The sequence below is a fragment of the Chionomys nivalis genome, chromosome 21 (assembly GCF_950005125.1).
Source record: "Chionomys nivalis chromosome 21, mChiNiv1.1, whole genome shotgun sequence".
In the NCBI taxonomy this organism is placed as follows: domain Eukaryota; kingdom Metazoa; phylum Chordata; class Mammalia; order Rodentia; family Cricetidae; genus Chionomys; species Chionomys nivalis.
In genome coordinates, this window is record NC_080106.1 from 9,777,031 (window position 1) to 9,795,471 (window position 18,441).

At 48.4% G+C, this 18,441-nt stretch overlaps 1 protein-coding gene across 1 annotated transcript in view; it reads left to right on the plus strand.

Moving 5' to 3' along the window:
• Positions 1-17,486: 17,486 nt before the first annotated feature.
• Cotl1 (coactosin like F-actin binding protein 1) overlaps positions 17,487-18,441 on the plus strand; it is a 35,060-nt gene continuing 34,105 nt past the window's right edge. The window contains exons 1-2 of the mRNA XM_057753729.1: positions 17,487-17,723; positions 17,823-17,905. Coding sequence (XP_057609712.1) covers positions 17,647-17,723; positions 17,823-17,905 — 160 coding nt within the window. The 5' untranslated portion in view covers positions 17,487-17,646. The remainder of the gene's footprint in view (positions 17,724-17,822; positions 17,906-18,441) is intronic.

An 18,441-nucleotide genomic window follows, 5' to 3' on the forward strand; every position in this document is an offset into this window, starting at 1 on the left:
TACTATTGATCTCCCTTAGCCGCACCCCAGCTGTCTCCTAGGCAGGCCAGGCATGCTCCGCAGAAACTTTCTGACCCCCACGTCCCGGGCTCCGGGACACGAGGTGGCTCCGTGAGACAGACCTCAGGGCATGTCAAGGGTTCCGGGATGACTGTGCCCTCCCTACCTTCTCTCAGGGGCAGTATCCCTGAGAGCATCCCTGCACCCTGTGTCCTGCTTTCTGCTTCTCCTTACTGTTTATCCCAATCTATTACTGTTACGTTTTCTTTTTTTCTTTTTCTCTTTCTTTTTCTCTTTCTTTCTTTTTCTCTTTCTTTCTTTCTTTCTTTCTTTCTTTCTTTCTTTCTTTCTTTCTTTCTTTCTTTCTTTCTTTCTTTCTTTCTTTCTTTCCTTCCTTCCCCAGGACCTCAATCACCACAGCCCTCAACTTTGCCCTAGTTGGCTCATCATATTTTACATAATTCTTTTCTTTTTCTTCTCTCCCCTCCTCCCTTTTCTTTCTATTTCTTTTCCACTTGAAGCCCTCCAGCGAACATTATAATCCTTGCTGGGTTCCCGTGGCAGGTACACAGCCTCTCAGTAAATATTTGTTGAACTGAGATCATCATTAATTCATCTATCAATGATCAAACTTCACTCACGGTATAGTCTGGAAGAACCTTGAAGCGGTTCCAATACACGAAAGAAGCTAGAGACAAAAGGACACTCCCAGCTGCTTTTGGTGGCACACAGCTGTCGTCCTTGGGAGGCTGAAGCAGGAAGATGAAGAGTCCAAGGACAGATTGGGCTACATAGTGAGATTTTTGTCTTAAAAAGGCAAACCACTTGAGAACAAAAGACGTAAGTAAAATGTTCAAACAGGAAAATGGGAAAGCCAGGAAGCACAGCAGAGGACGCCAAGGGTCGGAGAGCTGGGGCAGCCAACAAAGAAAATCAGGGACTTTCAGGGGGTGACAAAAAAGGTTTGAAACGAGAGCATTGTTAGTTTGCATACCTGTGTGAGCATAAATTTATGTCCACCTATTATTATCAAGATTTAACTAAAGAGATTTTTTTTTTTAAAAAAAGTAGATCAGCCGGGCGCACACCTTTAATTCCAGCACTCGGGAGGCAGAGGCAGGCGGATCTCTGGGAGTTCGAGGCCAGCCTGGTCTACAAGAGCTAGTTCCGGGGCTGGAGAGATGGCTCAGAGGTTAAGAACACTGGCTGCTCTTCCAGAGGTCCTGAGTTCAATTCCCAGCAACCATATGGTGGTTCACAACCATCTGTAATTTGATCTGGTTCCCTCTTCTGGCATGCAGACAGAACACTGTATAAATAATAAATAAATATTAAAAAAAAAAAAGAGCTAGTTCTGGGACAGGCACCAAAGCTACAGAGAAACCCTGTCTCGCAAAACCAAAATAAATAAATAAATAAATAAATAAATAAATAAATAAAAAATAAATAAGTAGATCTAACTGACTTCGAACTCATACCGCTTCTTCAACTCGTTACCATGGACAACCTAACTAAAGCTATCTTAATAACCTGTAACTTCACATTTGTACCCGAGGTGTTGGGTTTGGAAAGACAAAGAAGAAGATGCACAGCCCTGAGGTGAGGGGCTGTAGTTAGGCCTTGGACAAACCTGGAAATCCACAGGTGACCTGTGTAGTGATTATTTCATTTGTATTTTAATAAATAAAGCTTGCCTGAAGATCAGAGAGTAAAATGACCACCCTGGTCAGCCTTACAGACCAGGCAGTGGTGACATACACCTTTAATCCCAGTAGCCACACTACTTTGCCATAGAAACTGGGCAGTAGTGGTGCATGCCTTTAATCTCAGCCCTAGAGAGGAATATAAAATGGGAGGAGACAGCCCTCAGACACAGTTTTATTCTGAGATTCCTTGAGGCAGGATCGCCATTTCAGACTGAGGTAGAGGTAAGAGCCAGTGACTGACTGTTTTGCTTTTCTGACTTCCGGGTTGAACCCTAATATCTGTCTCTTGGTTTTTATTATTCATGCTATGGACCTGGGTCTGTAAATCTAGCCTAGGCCTCTTCATATCTCCCTAGGAGCATGGAGTGAAATAACTTCCATTTTCTGCCTTTCAAAAACTTTCTGCCTCAGTTATAAAAGTAGCGAATGCCAGCCGACCATGGTGGATTGTGTTTGTAATCTCAGCACTCGGGAAGCAGGGGCAGGAGAACCATCATAAACCTGAGGTGGGGCCTTGTATGTGGCCAGAGATGGCTGGAACTCTTGGTCCTTCTGCCTCAGTCTCCTAAATGCTGAGATTCTATGATTTCTAAGCAATGATAATGTCAGCAAGCCCTTGCAGCTTACTGTGCCCTAGATATGGCTCTAAACGCTACATGCACAGGGATTCATTTGGTCTCGACCCTGGGGGGAAGACATCCTTCCCTCCTACTTACAGATGCAGAGGTAAGACCTGGAGAAGGAAACCCCTTACCTGAGATTGCCCGCCTTCCAGAAGCAGGGCTCTGATGCCTGGCAATCAGTCTCCTACCCTGTTCCTGCCACCAGTGCTCATAGTGATAGGTGTGCCTCCCCATGGAGAGCTCAGAAAATAGAAGAGAGCAATAAAGGGGAAAAACACAGCCACCAAAAGGATCAGCTGTGGGCATTTAAGGCGATATGGCCCACCAGGTGTGGAGGCGACCGCCTTTTAATCCTAGCACTTTGGGAGAAAGAAGCGGGGTCATTGCTATGAGTTCAAGGTCAGCCTGGTCTACGTAGCAAGTTCTAGGACAGTCAGGGCTACCTAGAGACCTTGTCTTAAAAAAAAAAAAAAGATACACAGCCCACAGTCTTTCCCATTGTGGATTCCCTGTGCATCTATGCAAACACGATCACATGACTTGGACTCTGTGGTAGCTTTTCCTCTCTTTGCCAACATGAGTTCTTCTCATGACAGCAGACTGACTCTCTCCTGTTGCGTGGCCCTAACGGAAATGTCTGGTCCTGCAGTGCAGATTATGCACTGGGTCTCCCCCACTGGTGAATGCGCAGCTAGCATCCCTGTCATAAATGGCATGGAGGTGAATGCTGCTTGCCCGTTCTTGTGTTTAAGACCCCAGAAGGAGGGTCTTAGTGGATACCCCTGACGGGGACTCCATATTGTCACCTCGGAGATTCAGCATGAGGCTGAGGCACAAAACAGGACAAAATGTTCCTTTGTTTCTGTGTTCTGCTCCAGACCAATCATCGTTTTGTTTTGTGCGAGTCTGTATGTGTGTGTGTGTGTTGTTTTTTGAGACAGGGTTTCTCTGTGTAACTCTGTCTGTCCTGGAACTCACTCTGTAGTCCAGGCTGGCCTCAAACTAACAGTAATCTGCGTGCCTCTGCATCCCAATGGCTGGGATTAAAAGGCTTGGGCCACCATACCTGGCTCCAATAATGTGTGTTAAAGTCACTATTTCATTTTGAATTCCCCGGGACATAAGAATGGAGGCTCAGGAACACTTGTAGACTGTCATAGGCCACCCCGAGCCACACTAAGTCATTTGGTAGGCAGCACTCACAGGTCCCCATCAGGGACACTGATTAATAAGTAGGAATGAGGGACTTCCACGGCCCAGATCTACCATCCCATCATGCTTTGCATACACAGAACAAGTGCAAGGTCAGGTGACTCCAAAGTCCAAGACAATTTAAACCTCAGTTTAGGGCCTTTGTGATTACACAGAGCCTGTGTAATCTCAGAGAGCACAGACAATAGCTGGCCATGGAAAATAGTTTAGATTGTCACCTAAGCCCGGCCGTGGTGGCGCATGCCTTTAATCCCAGCACTCGAGAGGCAGAGGCAGGCGGATCTCTGGGAGTTAGAGGCCAGCCTGGTCTACAAGAGCTAGTTCCAGGACAGGCCCCAAAAGCTACAGAGAAACTCTGTCTCGAAAAACCAAAAAAAAAAAAAAAAAACAAACTAGATTGTTACCTAAGAGCCCACTCTAATGAGGTCTGTGTTATTTCTCTGCCTAAACTTCTGTTCAGAAGAGGATGTTAAAGTTGGCGATGTGCCTCAGGGGTAGACGCGCTTGTCTAGCATGTACGAAGGCTGGGGTTCTGTCTCCAGGACAGCATAAAAACATGAAAAAAAAAAAAGAAAAAAGAAAAAGAAAAGGAAGGAAAGCAAGAAGAGGAGAAAGAGAGACTATCAGAGAAGAGAATGAAGAGCTCCAAAGACTCTTGAGGTTAGCTGGGCTCCTGGAGGAGGTTGGCTGGGCCTAGAAGGTGGGGCCAGCTCTCTAAACACTCGGTTCTGCTTGCCAAAGGTTTGTCTGTGGCCTGGCCTTCCTCCCAAGGGCTGAATAATCTAGATAGTTCTGTACAAAAGAGCAGGCTTGCTGGCCAGCCCCAGTCATGTCTTTGCTGGGAATCCTTGGCCGGCACATTCTGTAGGTTTGGAACTGCTCTGGGGCTGGGAAGGTCAGGATGCCTTTGGAGGATGAGGCTGGCACGCGGAGAGGGCCACAGTGGGAATATAGGCCAGCCCTGGGTGGGGGTGCCTCGTCTCTGAGTTGTTTATCACCCCTTCCTCCATCATTCTCAACATATTTCCCTTCCGGTTCTGCCTGGGATGAGTCCTGGCATGGCTGTACCCTTGATGGGTGAACTGTACCAGCTACTTTGTTGTGCCTCAGTTTCCCCACCTCCAACCTGCTCCCCACTCCGGTGATGTCATCAAAGCTTAGCGAATTAATCCATGGTTTCTCCAAACCGTCTGTGACATAACTGTTAACCTTAGCTGATGATATACAATGCTCAACCACCCACCCAGGTGCTCTTCTGTTTCATCCCTAATCCCTGATAAAACTGATGAAGTCTGGAGTGGACTCTCTCTAGGAGTCATACACTCAGACCATCATCTGATTTAGGCATTTCTCAACATCACCCTTGGATGGGATGGGAAGCCAACCTGGACAGAGGCCTGGAGGAGGAATGAGCTGCCATCTGGAAGCCACTATGCGTGTAATGAGTGCGTACTCCAGCTCTAGCGTGTGACCACTGAAGTCCCTCTCCCATTGGTAATGCCCACAGCCTGATTCACCCATGAAAAGGGGCATGGCACCTTGCTTCTCTTTCTGCTGAGCAGTAAAAGGATAAGGCTTAAGGACTCAGGACTTCAAGATTACAGGCCTTGAGCTCTGTCCCAGCTCAGCAGGTTGTCCTCAATCATCCAGATCCTCTCTTGAGCCAACAAACACATCATGGCCCTCCCAGACTGCTGTGGCAGAAGGACAGCAAAAGCACATGCAGGGACCTCCACTGGCCGGCAACCTCACCTCCCCCCCTCCGTGGAACCTAAAGCCGGGGATTTCAGTAGTGCCCCAGGAAAACCTTGACCCTGTGTGCACTTTACATCCTGGAATCTGGTATTAGTCGCTGGTGCTCAAACCCTTAAGCTCCAGGCTGTGCTATTCGGAGAAGCCGCCATCAGCCACATGCCACTGTTTCTAATGTCAGCTTTTAATTAGTCAAGATTTATATGAGATTATAAATTCAGATTTCCACACACTAGCCACATTTTAAGTCCTCAGTAACCACATGTGGCTAATAGCTGTCATAAGGAACAGGTTACAGAACATGTCCATCCTTCCAGAAAGTTCTATAGGGCATGATGCCCTAAAGTAGCACTTAGCAGCTGCCTACCCGGAGCAAGTGCTGCTTACTGCTCGGGTCCTTGGTTTCCTCATCTGCAAAATGGAAATTCACCCATCCCTCAGCAAACACGCAACTGGATGCCTGCATGGCCAGGAAGTACTTTTTAGGAGCCCAGGATGTAACACCAAATGATACAAATATTAAAAAGCCCCATGGGGCAGACCTTTTAGAGGAAGGACAATGACATCTGTCTCTGAGGGTTAATCTGAGGACAAAAAGGGAAGAAATGAACGTGCCAACCCAATTGACATGCTTAAGATATGTTACCTGCTATTATTATTTTGAGATAAGTTTTCACTGGAGGCCCAAGCCGGATTGGAACTCAGTCCTTCTGACTCAGTCTCCCGAGTGCTGAGATTACAACATTTGCTAGTCTGTTTAGTGGGGCTGCTATTATCGCTGGTAATTTCCCACAGTTCTACCACTCAGGACAGTAAGCACATAGCACACAAGTCTCCATTTTCTTTTCTTTCTTTTCTTTCTTTCTTTTTTTTTTTTTTTTTTTTTTTTGATTTTTGAGACAGGGTTTCTCCGTAGCTTTTGGTTCCTGTCCTGGAACTAGCTCTTGTAGACCAGGCTGGCCTCGAACTCCCAGAGATCGGCCTGCGTCTGCCTCCCGAGTGCTGGGATTAAAGGCGTGCGCCACCACCGCCCGGCAGGTCTCCATTTTCTATTCTGACTACACGGCAGACATTGCTAACTGATAGTCGCACACTTCCCCCACCTCTGAGGTAACAATGGGATTTTGGGAACTGATCACCAGGCTGTACTAACACGTATCGCCAGGCCTCTCAATTGTCCCTGTGAACTTCACAAACTCTGTTCCCCCCACCCTAAACTCCCCGACCTGCACAATCCCGGATGCTGAGATCCCTCAGGTCCTGACTGCAGAGTTGAGGCTTTGTCCCTCGTCCCTCTTTAGAAGAAACAAGCATGTGGCCGGGACCTTGTCAGCTGCACAGTTGCTCCTGAGCTGGGTGCCAGTCGCTGATTCCTTGCTTGCCTGTTGGAAGTAGCCTCTGGCTTGTCTGGCTCTCTTCAGGTGTTGTGGGGTCTATGGTGCTCTTCTCTTTTATTCAGGAAAGAATGGGCCGTGTCTAGCTGGGCAATCAGTATTGGCCAAACGGGGCTGAGCGAAGCCAGCCTTGGATCTGCAGTAGGAGAAGACAGATACTGAGCACAGTTGTCAGAGGGCTAGATAAGGGAGGGCAGAGACTGGCCTTGCTTCTGGGAATGAAGGGAGGCAGGAACACAGGGTTCTGGGGAGTATGCCTCACACACGGGGAGGTGCCCATGCCCAGTCATTGTGCCCAGCCCCGGCAGCCTGACCCTTCAAAATGCCTGTCCTAGACTGATTCAGCAGGCTGTCCTGGATGAATTGGTTGTTCTCATTCAATCACTTATTCAGTACACGAGCCTTAATGACCCATGGTATAGAGACAGACTAGCTTTGCTTCTGCCACGTAGCCACTGTGTGACATTGGGTCAGTTACACTGAAACAAACAAACAAACAAACTGAGGCTCAGGCTGCCTCCACCAAGACGACCTTGAATTTCTGATCCTCATGGTTTCATCTCCTCAGTTCTGGGGATATAGATGTGCCACTACACCTGTGTTTTTGGTAGTGGGCATGAACCCTGGGCTTCATGTGTGTTAGGCAAGTATTCTACCAACGGAGCTACAGCTCTGGTCCTTTTGTGGCCTCTTGAGGGCTGCTGTCCCTGAGGTTTGGAGGAGGGTCGAAAGTGCGCTATTGCATGAGATGACTAACAAGCATGATGGCTGGGGTGTGGTAACCATATGCTGGGTACAGGGTCACTGCTTCAGTCACACATACATGCACAAGCATGTACATGCATACACAGGCGCATTTACACATATGCACATCCACACACAAGAATACACGCTTATTTCTGCATCTAAGGCTTTTTCTCTTTCACCCTGTGGGAGTTGAATGAACTTTCTTTTCTTTTCTTTTTTTTTTTTTTAGATTTTCGAGACAGGGTTTCTCTGTGTAACAGTCCTGACTGTCCTGGAACTTGTTCTGTAGACCAGACAGGCCTCGAACTCACAGAGATCTGCCTGCCTCTGCCTCCCGAGTGCTGGGATTAAAGGCATGCGCCACCACTGCCCAGTGACATGGAACTTCTTGACTGGACAGGTTTGCACCTGGGTCCCTCTGGGAGTCAATAACCGGCTTCATTGCTCTCTGGGATCTTCTGGGCAGCTGAGTTGCCCTGAGGTTCTGGTGATGTCTGTGGCTGGCATTCCTTATCCATGCTGTCACCTTAAAACAACAGACTAAGGGGTTGGCTGTGCTTGAGAGCCTGATCCAGGATTTGGGCCACAGGACTGGAACCTACCCTATTTCCTCCTTGGAAACTACGGGGTGACTCATGGCCAGGATCTGTGCAGGACTCTGCCGCATCTTCTTGGGGCGCGGGGAGGCCATTTCTTCCAGTGTAGCAGACTCCTCTTCTGCCACCACCACTACAACTGCTTCTTCCTCTAGCCTGGGGCGCATGACACTTAGGCTCTTTGAGGGAGACTGTGGGCACAGCAGCAACTCAGAACCTGACAACACAATCTGGTACACCTGCAGGTGAAGCTCTCATTGATCCAGACCAAGAAGAACCCGTTTCCACCACTCATCAGCCTAGCTTGCTGCCCCAAACTGATTCAAGCTGAGCTTTGTTTCAGGTATAGATGGCTCCCCACCGGCCTAGTGACAGCTTCTCTGCACGAACTGTTTGGCTCATTAGTTCAAGTTTATTATTAACTAGCTCTTACAAACTTACATTAACCCATTTCTATTATTCTATATTTTACTACAAGGCTCGTGGCTTGCTACCTCACATATTCGTTGGCTGCCAGACTCCGCCTTCTTTTTCCCTGTATCTTTGTTTACAGTGGCGGGCAGGAGAGAAATCGGTTCAACAGGACCAGATGGAACAGAGAAAAGACTTCCAGCTACAAGAATCAACTTCACAAAGTTGTCTTCTGACCCTCCACATTTGTGCTGTGGCATGTACCCCTCATAATAAATAATAAGGTAAAATTGAAGGATAAATTCTCCCAGGAAAGCATATTTGCTCAAAATATGCATGAACGCCAGGAGAGGCATTTGCACTATGCATGCAAGGTAAATGAGGGACCAATGGGCAGACTACAGGGGAGAAGAGACCCCAAAATGAGGAGGAAATGACCTTGTAATCCCAGGCAGAGCAGAGTTTGACTGACACATGGGATGCCCGCAGGAAGCAGCAAGCAATAGGGTGACCCCATAGGCAAATCCTCCTTAGCACTGAGCTGGGTCTCAGGCACAGAATATATTTGAATTTCATAAGTTAATCATGAATTTTGTGGCCACAAAGCCCATGTCTCCACACTCTTGTCACCCCCAGCATACACTCCTTATCAGCCTTAAGGGTGTTTGGAAGCCAGGTGTGATGGTAAGGGCCTGTTATCTAGCTGTTTAACCATCCTACAGGAGGATGGAAGTTTGGAGATCTGCCTGGGTTACGTAGCAAGTCCAAGGCTGGGCTGGGTAACTCGGTAAGATGCTCTCTTAAAATGACTGGTAAAAAAGGGGACTGGGGATCAGACGGTGGTGGCGTAAGCCTTTAATCCCAGCACTCAGAAGGCAGAAGCAGTCAGCTCTCTGAGTTCAAAGTCAGCCTGGTCTACAGAGTTCCAGGACATCCAGGGCTACACAGAAACCCCTGTCTCAAAAAACCAAAGAAGCAGACAAAGGAGTGCTCAACAGGCTGAGACTGCTTTATTGGAGCAGTGAGGGACCCCCAGCCTTTCCCTGGGAGGAAGGTTGAATGCACTGGGTACAGGGAGGGTGGTTATTGTTTCTGCAGGTGGAACAGGAATGCTCAGGCTGGGGCTAAGCCATTCTTTATGACTGGGGGCTATTGTCCGTCTCAGTTCCTCATGATCCAGGGCTATTACTCAACAACAGTGAGACCCTGTCTCTAAACAAACAAATAAACAAACAAATATATAAATATCTCCACTTTGAAGTTTCCAGGTTCATTTCCAGTGACTTGCAATCTCTGCTAGAACACGTTGTCCAAGCCCCTCAGATCCTGGGTTCCAGCCACACACCTACCTCCTCTTTTTCACCAGTCTCTGGTTTGGCTAGAACAAAGGAGAATGGCTTCCTGCCCTACAGCCTAAGTGGCCTCAGCCCTTTAAAATGGCCTGCAGCCATGGCTGGACACTGGCAGGGAATAGTCTCCAGGCAATCTGGGGCCTCCATTCCTGATGCTCCTCTTCTATGATGACTCTTTTTCTTTCTTTTTTTTTTTTGGTTTTTTTTTTTTGTTGTTTGTTTTTTGAGACAGGGTTTCTCTGTGGTTTTGGAGCCTGTCCTGGAACTAGCTCTTGTAGACCAGGCTGGTCTCGAACTCACAGAGATCCGCCTGCCTCTGCCTCCCAAGTGCTGGGATTAAAGGCGTGCTCCACCACCGCCCGGCGATGACTCCTTTTCTTAAGGGTAGGAGGCTGTCCTTTCTTACGGAGGCTGGACTCCAGTGCCAGTACCTCTTTGCTGGGCTCCACCTTTAGGGAGACACAGCCCACGTACATGAATAACAAAAAGCTTGCATTACTTAATTTGGCCATGATTAGGGTCAGTGGTCTTCCTCCTTGCATCTGTGGGATTTAACACACACTTAACCACTGAACCATCTTTCCAGCTCCTGGACCACTTATTTGTAAGGATGTCTCCCAGATGATTTCTCATCCCTGGTCCCCTAGGTCCACAGCAGTGTCCCCTCCTGTGAGATACTGACAGCTGCCAATGATGTGCCAAGACTTCCTCTCCTTCCTTCTGACATCAGCTGTATGTAGACCCAGAGTCAGTGCCGGCCATCAGGCCTATAGCAGCTGTGCTTATGACTGTCATTACCTAATTAAATGATACATAAATGTTGAGGCAGAAGAATAAAAGCCGTGGCACACATCTCTAGGAAGACAGGCGAAGCTCAGAGGCCAGAAGAGGCAAAGGATGAAGAGAAAGTACAGGAACCAGGTGAATGGGTGGAGGGAAGCCGTGCCTGTCTAGGTGAAGGGCCCATGGGGTCCACTCTGTCAGCCGCATCAGTGAGAGCGCACTGCAGCGGAGGCTGGTGGTGCAGGCCTGTCATCTTAGCAACTGGGAGTGAGGAGGCCGAGGCAGGAGGATTGTGAATTCAGTGCCCCTTAATGAGCCCTTATCTCAAAATGAAAAATAAAAAGAGTTGGGAATGTAGCTCAGTGGTCAAGTGCTTACCTGGCAGGTGAGAGGCCACTACCTCCTCTACCCTGAAGACAGGAGTCAGAGCAAACGCTGGCAGTCGCATAAAAATTGTGTGAGAGAGAAAGGAATGTGGTCCCTGCCTGCTGTGCGAAGTTCTGCATCTTCAAAGTGAAGATGTGTGGGCACCTGTTATGGTAACTGAAACCAACCTCACTTTACAAACAAAACAAACCAACCAACAAAACAAAACAAAACAATCCACCTGTCTTGTTCATAGTTGATGATGCCAATAAACTGACATATGCTTCACTCTCAAAAAAAATCACACTTATTTATCTATGTGTGCATGGGAGAGGGGTGCACTCCAGGGCCTGCCAGATGGTCCAGCCAGGGAAGGGACTTGCTGCCAAGTCGAAGAACCTGAGTTTGATCCCTGGGACCCACAAGGTGGAAGAAGAGAACAGACACAAGTTGACCTCTGACCTCCGTATCTGCACGCTGTAGCACGCAGGCTTGGGGCCGGTGCCTGTCGAGCTCTTACCAAAAGAGACCTTGACCTCCATGCAGAACCTCTGGACTCCTAAGTACTAGAAACCCAGGATATATTGCCTGAGCAGCCAGCAGCCAGGAGCCCCGAGACTGCACCTTCAGCCCCCACTTAGGCAACGTAATCTTTCTGACACCCCTGAGGACCTCTTTTTAAAGCCCTTACATTGGTGAGATCAGCTCATTCCATTAATAGTTCCGTCTATAAATATTCCTTCCCAGGGAGGCACCTGTTTCAAGGTGCAGCCACTTGCTGAGGAAGCAAGAGTCAGGCGTGTGCTATTCCACCTGGCAGGTCAGCTGAGGAGGAACTTTTTTCCTTCAGCTTTTAGCCCCAAGGAAAACATGGAAACCACAGCTCTGACCTCAAAGAGTCTGTCGGGGTTCTGCAAGGACAGAAATACAGCAGTTGAATATGATGGGTTTTGGTGTTTTGTTTTTAAAGATTTTAAAAAATATCTCTGTGTGTGTGTGCCTGAGTTTCTAAACATTATGTGTGTGCAGGTGTCTGTGGAGGTCAGAGGGTGCCCGATCTCCTAGAACTGGAGTTACAGATGGTTGTATGCCATGTGTGGGTGCTGGGAAGCGAACATGGGATCCTTTGAAAGAGCAACAAGTGCTTTTGACCATTGACCTGTCTCTCTAGCCCTTGGTTTTTGTTTTTATTTTTGTTTGGAAACAGGGTCTCATAGTTCAGGCTTGTCTCAAACTGGTTGTGTAGCGAAGAATGACCTTGGGCTCTTGACCCCTCTTTCTTTGCTTCGGATGCTAGACCTACCTTTCTATCTGTGTAAATAAGCTTTTTTGTTTGTTTGGTTGGTTTTTTTTTTTTTTTTAATTTTTCAAGACAGGGTTTCTCTGTGTGTAGCTCTGGCTGTTCTGGAACTCTCTCTGTAGACCGGGCTGGCCTTGAGCTCACAGAGATCCGTCTGTGTTTGCTTTCCAAGTGCTGGGATTAAAAGAATATGCCACCCATCTAAATAAGATATTCTTAAAAACTCAGCACAGAGTTCTCTTAAAGCCTGGGTAGCCCAGCAGCCTGATTCCATCTCGTGATTTCCAAACTCTGCTTTCTGATGGAGATGTAAAGCCTCTGAGGTCAGATGGCCTTGGTTTAAATGGCACCTTCACCATGTCCAACCCTGGGCACGGGACCAGTGTGTGTACAGCTGTAATCCCAGTACTCAGGAAGCTGAGGTAGAAGGATTTCAAGTTCAAGGCCAGTCTCGGTTATTTAATGAGAGGCTGTGCGGAAACAAAACCAGCCCTAGAGGATGGCTTCAAGTCTCATCTAGGCTGACACAAGGACAGGGAATTAACAGAGAAGCGGCTGTGCACAGCCGAGCATGGTGGAACACACTTGTAATCCTAGCACCTGGGAGTGGAGGCAGCAGGACCAGGAGATGAGGCCAGCCTGGGCCACATGAGATCCGTCTCCAAAAATCAAGACGTAAAAGGGTAGATAGGATCAAAACACACTGTACACATGTATGACATTCTCTAAGAAAAATTATGTAAGAAGCCAGTCAGCTGATGGAAAACAGACCCACAGAACTTAACGCGATGTCTGGCACTGCATGCAGGGTCACAGGACACCATATTTGTTAATGCTAGATAATTAACATATAGAATTATGATGTCATCACTATTAGTACTATAGAACGCTGCAGTGGTCTGGCATAAATGGAACTGCAATTGCATTTCATACATTATCATATATATTGCTTATCTGGGTGGGCATGGGGCTGGAAGGAGGCTGCGAGGGAGCTCCCAGAAACCAGTGTCTCCATTCTGTGGCCACTTCCTATCTCTTGGGAGAGTAACGGGTGCTGCTAAGGCCTTTGAAATTGGAGGGGTGTGTGCGTCAGTGGGACAGGATGTCTATGTCTGTCTGGGATTCCTGTGGCTCTTACAGACAGGCATCCATGGTGAGCTAGATGGACAAATCCCTGCTTGTAGACCTGGCATTCTTCTAGGGGTGGACAGACAAAAGATAAGATAAGAGAAAGGCGATGTCAGAGTGATCGATGAGTGCTGAGAGGCAGAAGCTTGGGTGACAGTGACTGGCGGAGTGTTACGGAGGACCTTCTTTCATGACTGGTGAAAGCCATGGTGGGGTGGTTGGTAGCTGTGCTCACTTTTGGAGGTAAAGTGTACCCCTGTGTTCTCTCCTCCATGTACATCCCAGGTTCGAACTCAGGTGGTCAGATTTGGTAGCAAGCACCTTTACTCACTGAGCCATATCAGTGGCCCATTTTTTTGTTTTGTTTTGTTTTGAGTTTGTCACAAGATCTTACTCTGTAGCGTTGGCTGTCCTGGAACTTAATCTGAAGATTCAGGTGACCTGAAACATATGTCACTTCTCTTGTCTCTTCCTCTGGGTTCCTGTGGTTACAGGTGCAGGCCACCACACTCAGCCAGATTACTTTCTGTATTGTGATATTCTACGGAGCTCAGTTGAGGTGGCCAGTTGTTCACAGCACAGCAGAGTAGATTGACAGAATCAAGGTTCCAAGGCAAATCAACCCTTTCACATGTTCAGTCCAGTAGAGGGCGCCCTCAGCAAGGAAGAGAAAGAACTGTTGGGGGCCCTAGGGAATTAATTCCGGTTTCCCCATTCCCATTGTCAGCATGGTGCTTGGAAAGTAGAGCCAGAAGATGCAAGGTCAAGTTCACTTTTTTTTTTGGTAATAATTAATACTTCCTTCCTTTTGTTTTTGAGGCAGGGTTTTACTGTGTAGGACTGGCTAGCCTGGAACTCACTATGCAGCCCCTGCTGGTCTACAACTCTCTTCCATGTTGGGATTAAAGACCATGCACCACCATATGTCACCACGCACCACCATGTCACTATGTACCACCATGCTCCACCATGCACCAGCAAGCTCCTCGGTAGTAATTTCATATAAGTAAATAATATATTCACATGGTTTAAAAACAAACACAGGCTGGATAGTGGCGCAAACCTTTAGTCCCAGTACTCAGTCTTTGGGAGGCAGAGGGAGATGGATCTTTGGTCTACAGAGTGAGTTCCAGGACAGCCAGGACTACACAAAGAAATACTATTTTAAAAAACCAAACCAAAACCAACCAACCAACCAAACAAACAAACAAACAAAAAACAGGGGATGGAGAGATGGCTCAATGGTTAAGAGCGCTTGTTGCTTTCAAAAGGATTCAAGTTCAGTCTCAGCACCTAGGTCAGGCAGCTCACAACTTCCTGTAACTCCAGCTCCAGGGGATCTGATTTCCTCTTCTGGAATTTTTCATGTCTGTAGGCTCATCTGGCCTGGGGGCCCACATCTGTAATCCCTGCCTTTGAGACGGGGAGGCAGGAGTATCAGGAGCTCAGAGTTACCCTCTGCTATATGGTGAATTAGAGGCCAGCATGGGCTACATGATACTCTATCTCAAATACACACACAAAAAGAACAGAAGGGGAACTATCTTAATCAGTAAAGTACTTCCTGTGGTAGCATGAGGACCTGATTTGACCCCCTGAACTCACATACAAAAAACATAAAGCCACATAGTGGCTGGGTTTGTAATCCCAGTGCTGGGGAGGCAGGGAGGTGGAGACAATGGACCCTTGGGGTTGAATGGCCAGCCAGACTCACCTAGTGGGCGAGCTCCATGCCAACTGACAGGGTGTCTCTGTATAACAGCTCTGGCTGTGCTGGAACTCACTCTGTAGTGTATGTAGTTGTATTGAGACCGTCTCACGTAGCCCAGACTGGACTTCAACTGGCTGGTATCTGAGGACCAACCTGAACTGATTGTCTTGCATTCAACTCCCAAGTACTAGGACAACAGGTGTGTGTCTCTATACTTTTTATTTATTCAAATGTATGTATGTATATATGTATGCATGTATGTGGGTATGTGAGAGTGTATGAGTGGAGTGTGCATGTGGAGTGTGTGTGTGTGTGTATGTGTGTGTGTGTGTGCGTATGTGTGTGAGTGTTCTGGGTTTTAAGCTTCCGTTAGAGAGACCTTTCCTATTCCGGGCAAGAAAGAAGCACCTCATGTTTTCTTCTGGCCCCTTCGGGGTTTCTTTTATTCATGTTTTGACATTGATGCCTGCTGTGGACAACACCCATCCTTTCTAAGGGTCATCTTCCCTTCCCTTTGCCAAGGACCACTGTGAGCTCCATCAGTTAGGAATTTTATCTTCTCTTTCTGTATATACGTATGTATGTGGGCACATGCATGTGTACACGCATGCCGTAGTATGCTTGTGGTGTGATTTGAGAGACTTGATTCTCTCCTTTCTTCAGGCTGGTTCCAGGGATCAAACTCAGGTCACCAGGCTTTGCACCTCCTGTTTTTACTTTTCATCCACGGCAGCATCTGCTCCCTCTGGTCTGCAGCCCCTGTGCTGCCCACCACGGATTGACAGGTCATTAGCTCCTTTTTTGTTTTCCTTGTCAAAGATTCTAATACCCGTCCCTCTCTTCCCTTTTTTTTCTTTGACTTCTCTATTTTCATTTGTGTGTGTGTGTGTGTGTGTGTGTGCACATGCATGTGAAGAAGCCTACAGAGGTCAGAAGAGGGCATTAGATTCTCCTGGAGCTGTAATTACAGTCAAGGGTGCTGGGAAAGAAGCTACAGTCCTCTGGAAGAGAACGAACCACCTCTGTCAACCTGAGACCTTTTGGTCTCTTACCTGTCTCTTTTTTTATGAAGTTTTTTTTTTTAATTAATCATTTAAATGCCATATTCCCCAGATCTCTGAGTAGATGAGGACTGTTTTCCGGGTATAGATGAGTTATAACTACAGTATAGAATCTGCCTGGAGATGATTTTGTAGCCCAGGCAGGCTTGGAACTCAGTGTGTAGCCCAGGCTGGTTGTCCATGTACAATCTTTTCCCAACCTTCTGAATTATGAGGTGACTGGTGTGAGCTACTGTGCCCAGAGAACCTGGGGCCTGGACCACTGGGCCACACCCTCAGTCTCAAGGGTTCTCCTATCTGCTGTATACTGTCTGGACCTTTTCAGTTTGTGTCTAGGACTCTTTTTAGTTAATTGCAAACCAACAATGACCTCTTTTGATGTCTGCCTTTGCTATACATACACCGTTTCAATGAAAGCTGAAGGCGCCCAATGAGGCTGACTGTGTTATTCTTACCATGGAAAGAGAGCAGTATTCTTGGAGGAGATTCAGGACTTGTTCCATGGTTTGGGGATGAGAATGACACTGGGTATAATTCCAGAGCTGGGCCTCCAGGACCCGCCTTTCACCTGCCTGTAGGACAGACAGTGGACGGGGAGTGGTACCCAATGAGGGAATTAGGATCCTTCCCTACCCTAGTCAGCTCTTGCTTCAGAGCCTAACGTGACTGCAGACAGCCAGACTACAAAGTCAACAGTGATTCCTAGTCTGTCCCTTTCCAAATGAAATGCTTCCTTCTTTCCAGTTCCTCTCATTCCAAACCCACAGAGCAAACACAGGGGTTGTGGCCGGTCTTGCCAGCTTGGCTCATCAGACTTGCTGAGTTAACTTATCCTCCTGGAGGTGAGGGGCCATGGGGAACTCTGCAGCCCAGCTCACTGGTGGAGGCAAAGGAGAAGAGAATAAGATTCAAGAGAAGATGGAGGGGAAGAGGAAGAAGGGTAGAAGGGATGGAGGAGGAGGAAGGAGGCCCTGGGAGGAGGGAGAAGGGGCTCAGGGTGGGATAAAAGGGATCGATGAGAAGAGGGGAGAACAAGGAAGAGGGAGAGAGAAGAGAGGGAGGACAACGGAGTGAGGGAAACAGAGGATGGGAGAAGAGAGGGAAGGAGGAGAGCGAGATTGGAGAACCCAGAAGGTGGTGGAAGAAGAGAGGGGCTGGGGAAGGAGGAGGAGGAATTGGGGGGGGGAACTAAGAGGAAGAGCCCCTCCTCCAATCTTCCGCGGAGTTGCGCAATCCACCCAGGCTGAGATTGGCCTCTGAATGTGCGAGACACTCCGCCCCCGACCCTCGTGACCAATGGCGGCCTAGGGGCGTGGCCTTCCTGGGACTAGAGTCCGGGCGCGCGATCTGGCTCCGCATTAGCCGCGGGCGCCTCTCACGGAATCTGAATTTCTAGGTCCGAGTTGCCGTCCTTGTTTCCCCTAGCTCGCTCTCTGCGCTCGCTCGAACCTCGCAGCCTGTCAGGGGCGCGCTCACTGGCTCCAGCAGTGTCCTCGCGGCGGCCATGGCCACGAAGATCGACAAGGAGGCGTGTCGCGCGGCTTACAATCTAGTGCGGGACGACAGCTCGGAAGTCATCTGGTGAGCAACGCTGCGGGCCCGGGGATGCCGGTAGTGACTTGCTTCGTGCCGCCCGCCGCTGCCGCTCACCTCTGTTTCTTTTCTTCCTCCAACCCAAAGGGTGACTTTCAGATACGATGGCGCCACCATTGTCCCAGGCGATCAGGGAACGGATTACCAGCACTTCATCCAGCAGTGCACAGGTAGGGACCTGAGACCTTTTGGGAGACGGTGGGCACCCTGGGCACCAAGGTGGTTGGGCATCCAAGCAGCAACATATTTGGTCTGTTTCCCCGACTCCCGGTTTCGTTTGGTATTTCTGCCTTTTTCTTTTTTTTTCAATTTGAGACAGGGTCTTATTATGTATCCAGGGTGACCTCCAACTGGCTATTCTCCTGCCACAAGCATCTAGTTCTGGGATTGTAGGCGTGCACAGCCATGCCAGGCTCTGATCTGAGCTTCCTAAAGTCTAGTGTGTGTCCCTCACCCCCCACCCCCTTTGTCCATTAGCAAAGGCAGAAGTGTCCAGTGCAAATTCCTCCCCTGGCAGTGTCAGATCAGATGGCTTCTTCCGCCCCCTGTGGTTCACTGGGTTTCCAGGTCAGCTCGGCCAGTTCCAACTCCAGTGTCCAACCCTTTCTGATTGGCCAGTGAACAATAACAACGAAGCCCCTGGGGGCTGCAAGCTGAAGGCAGAACCCAGGGCCCCACCCTCCTTTCTCCTTCCATCTTTGTCCGT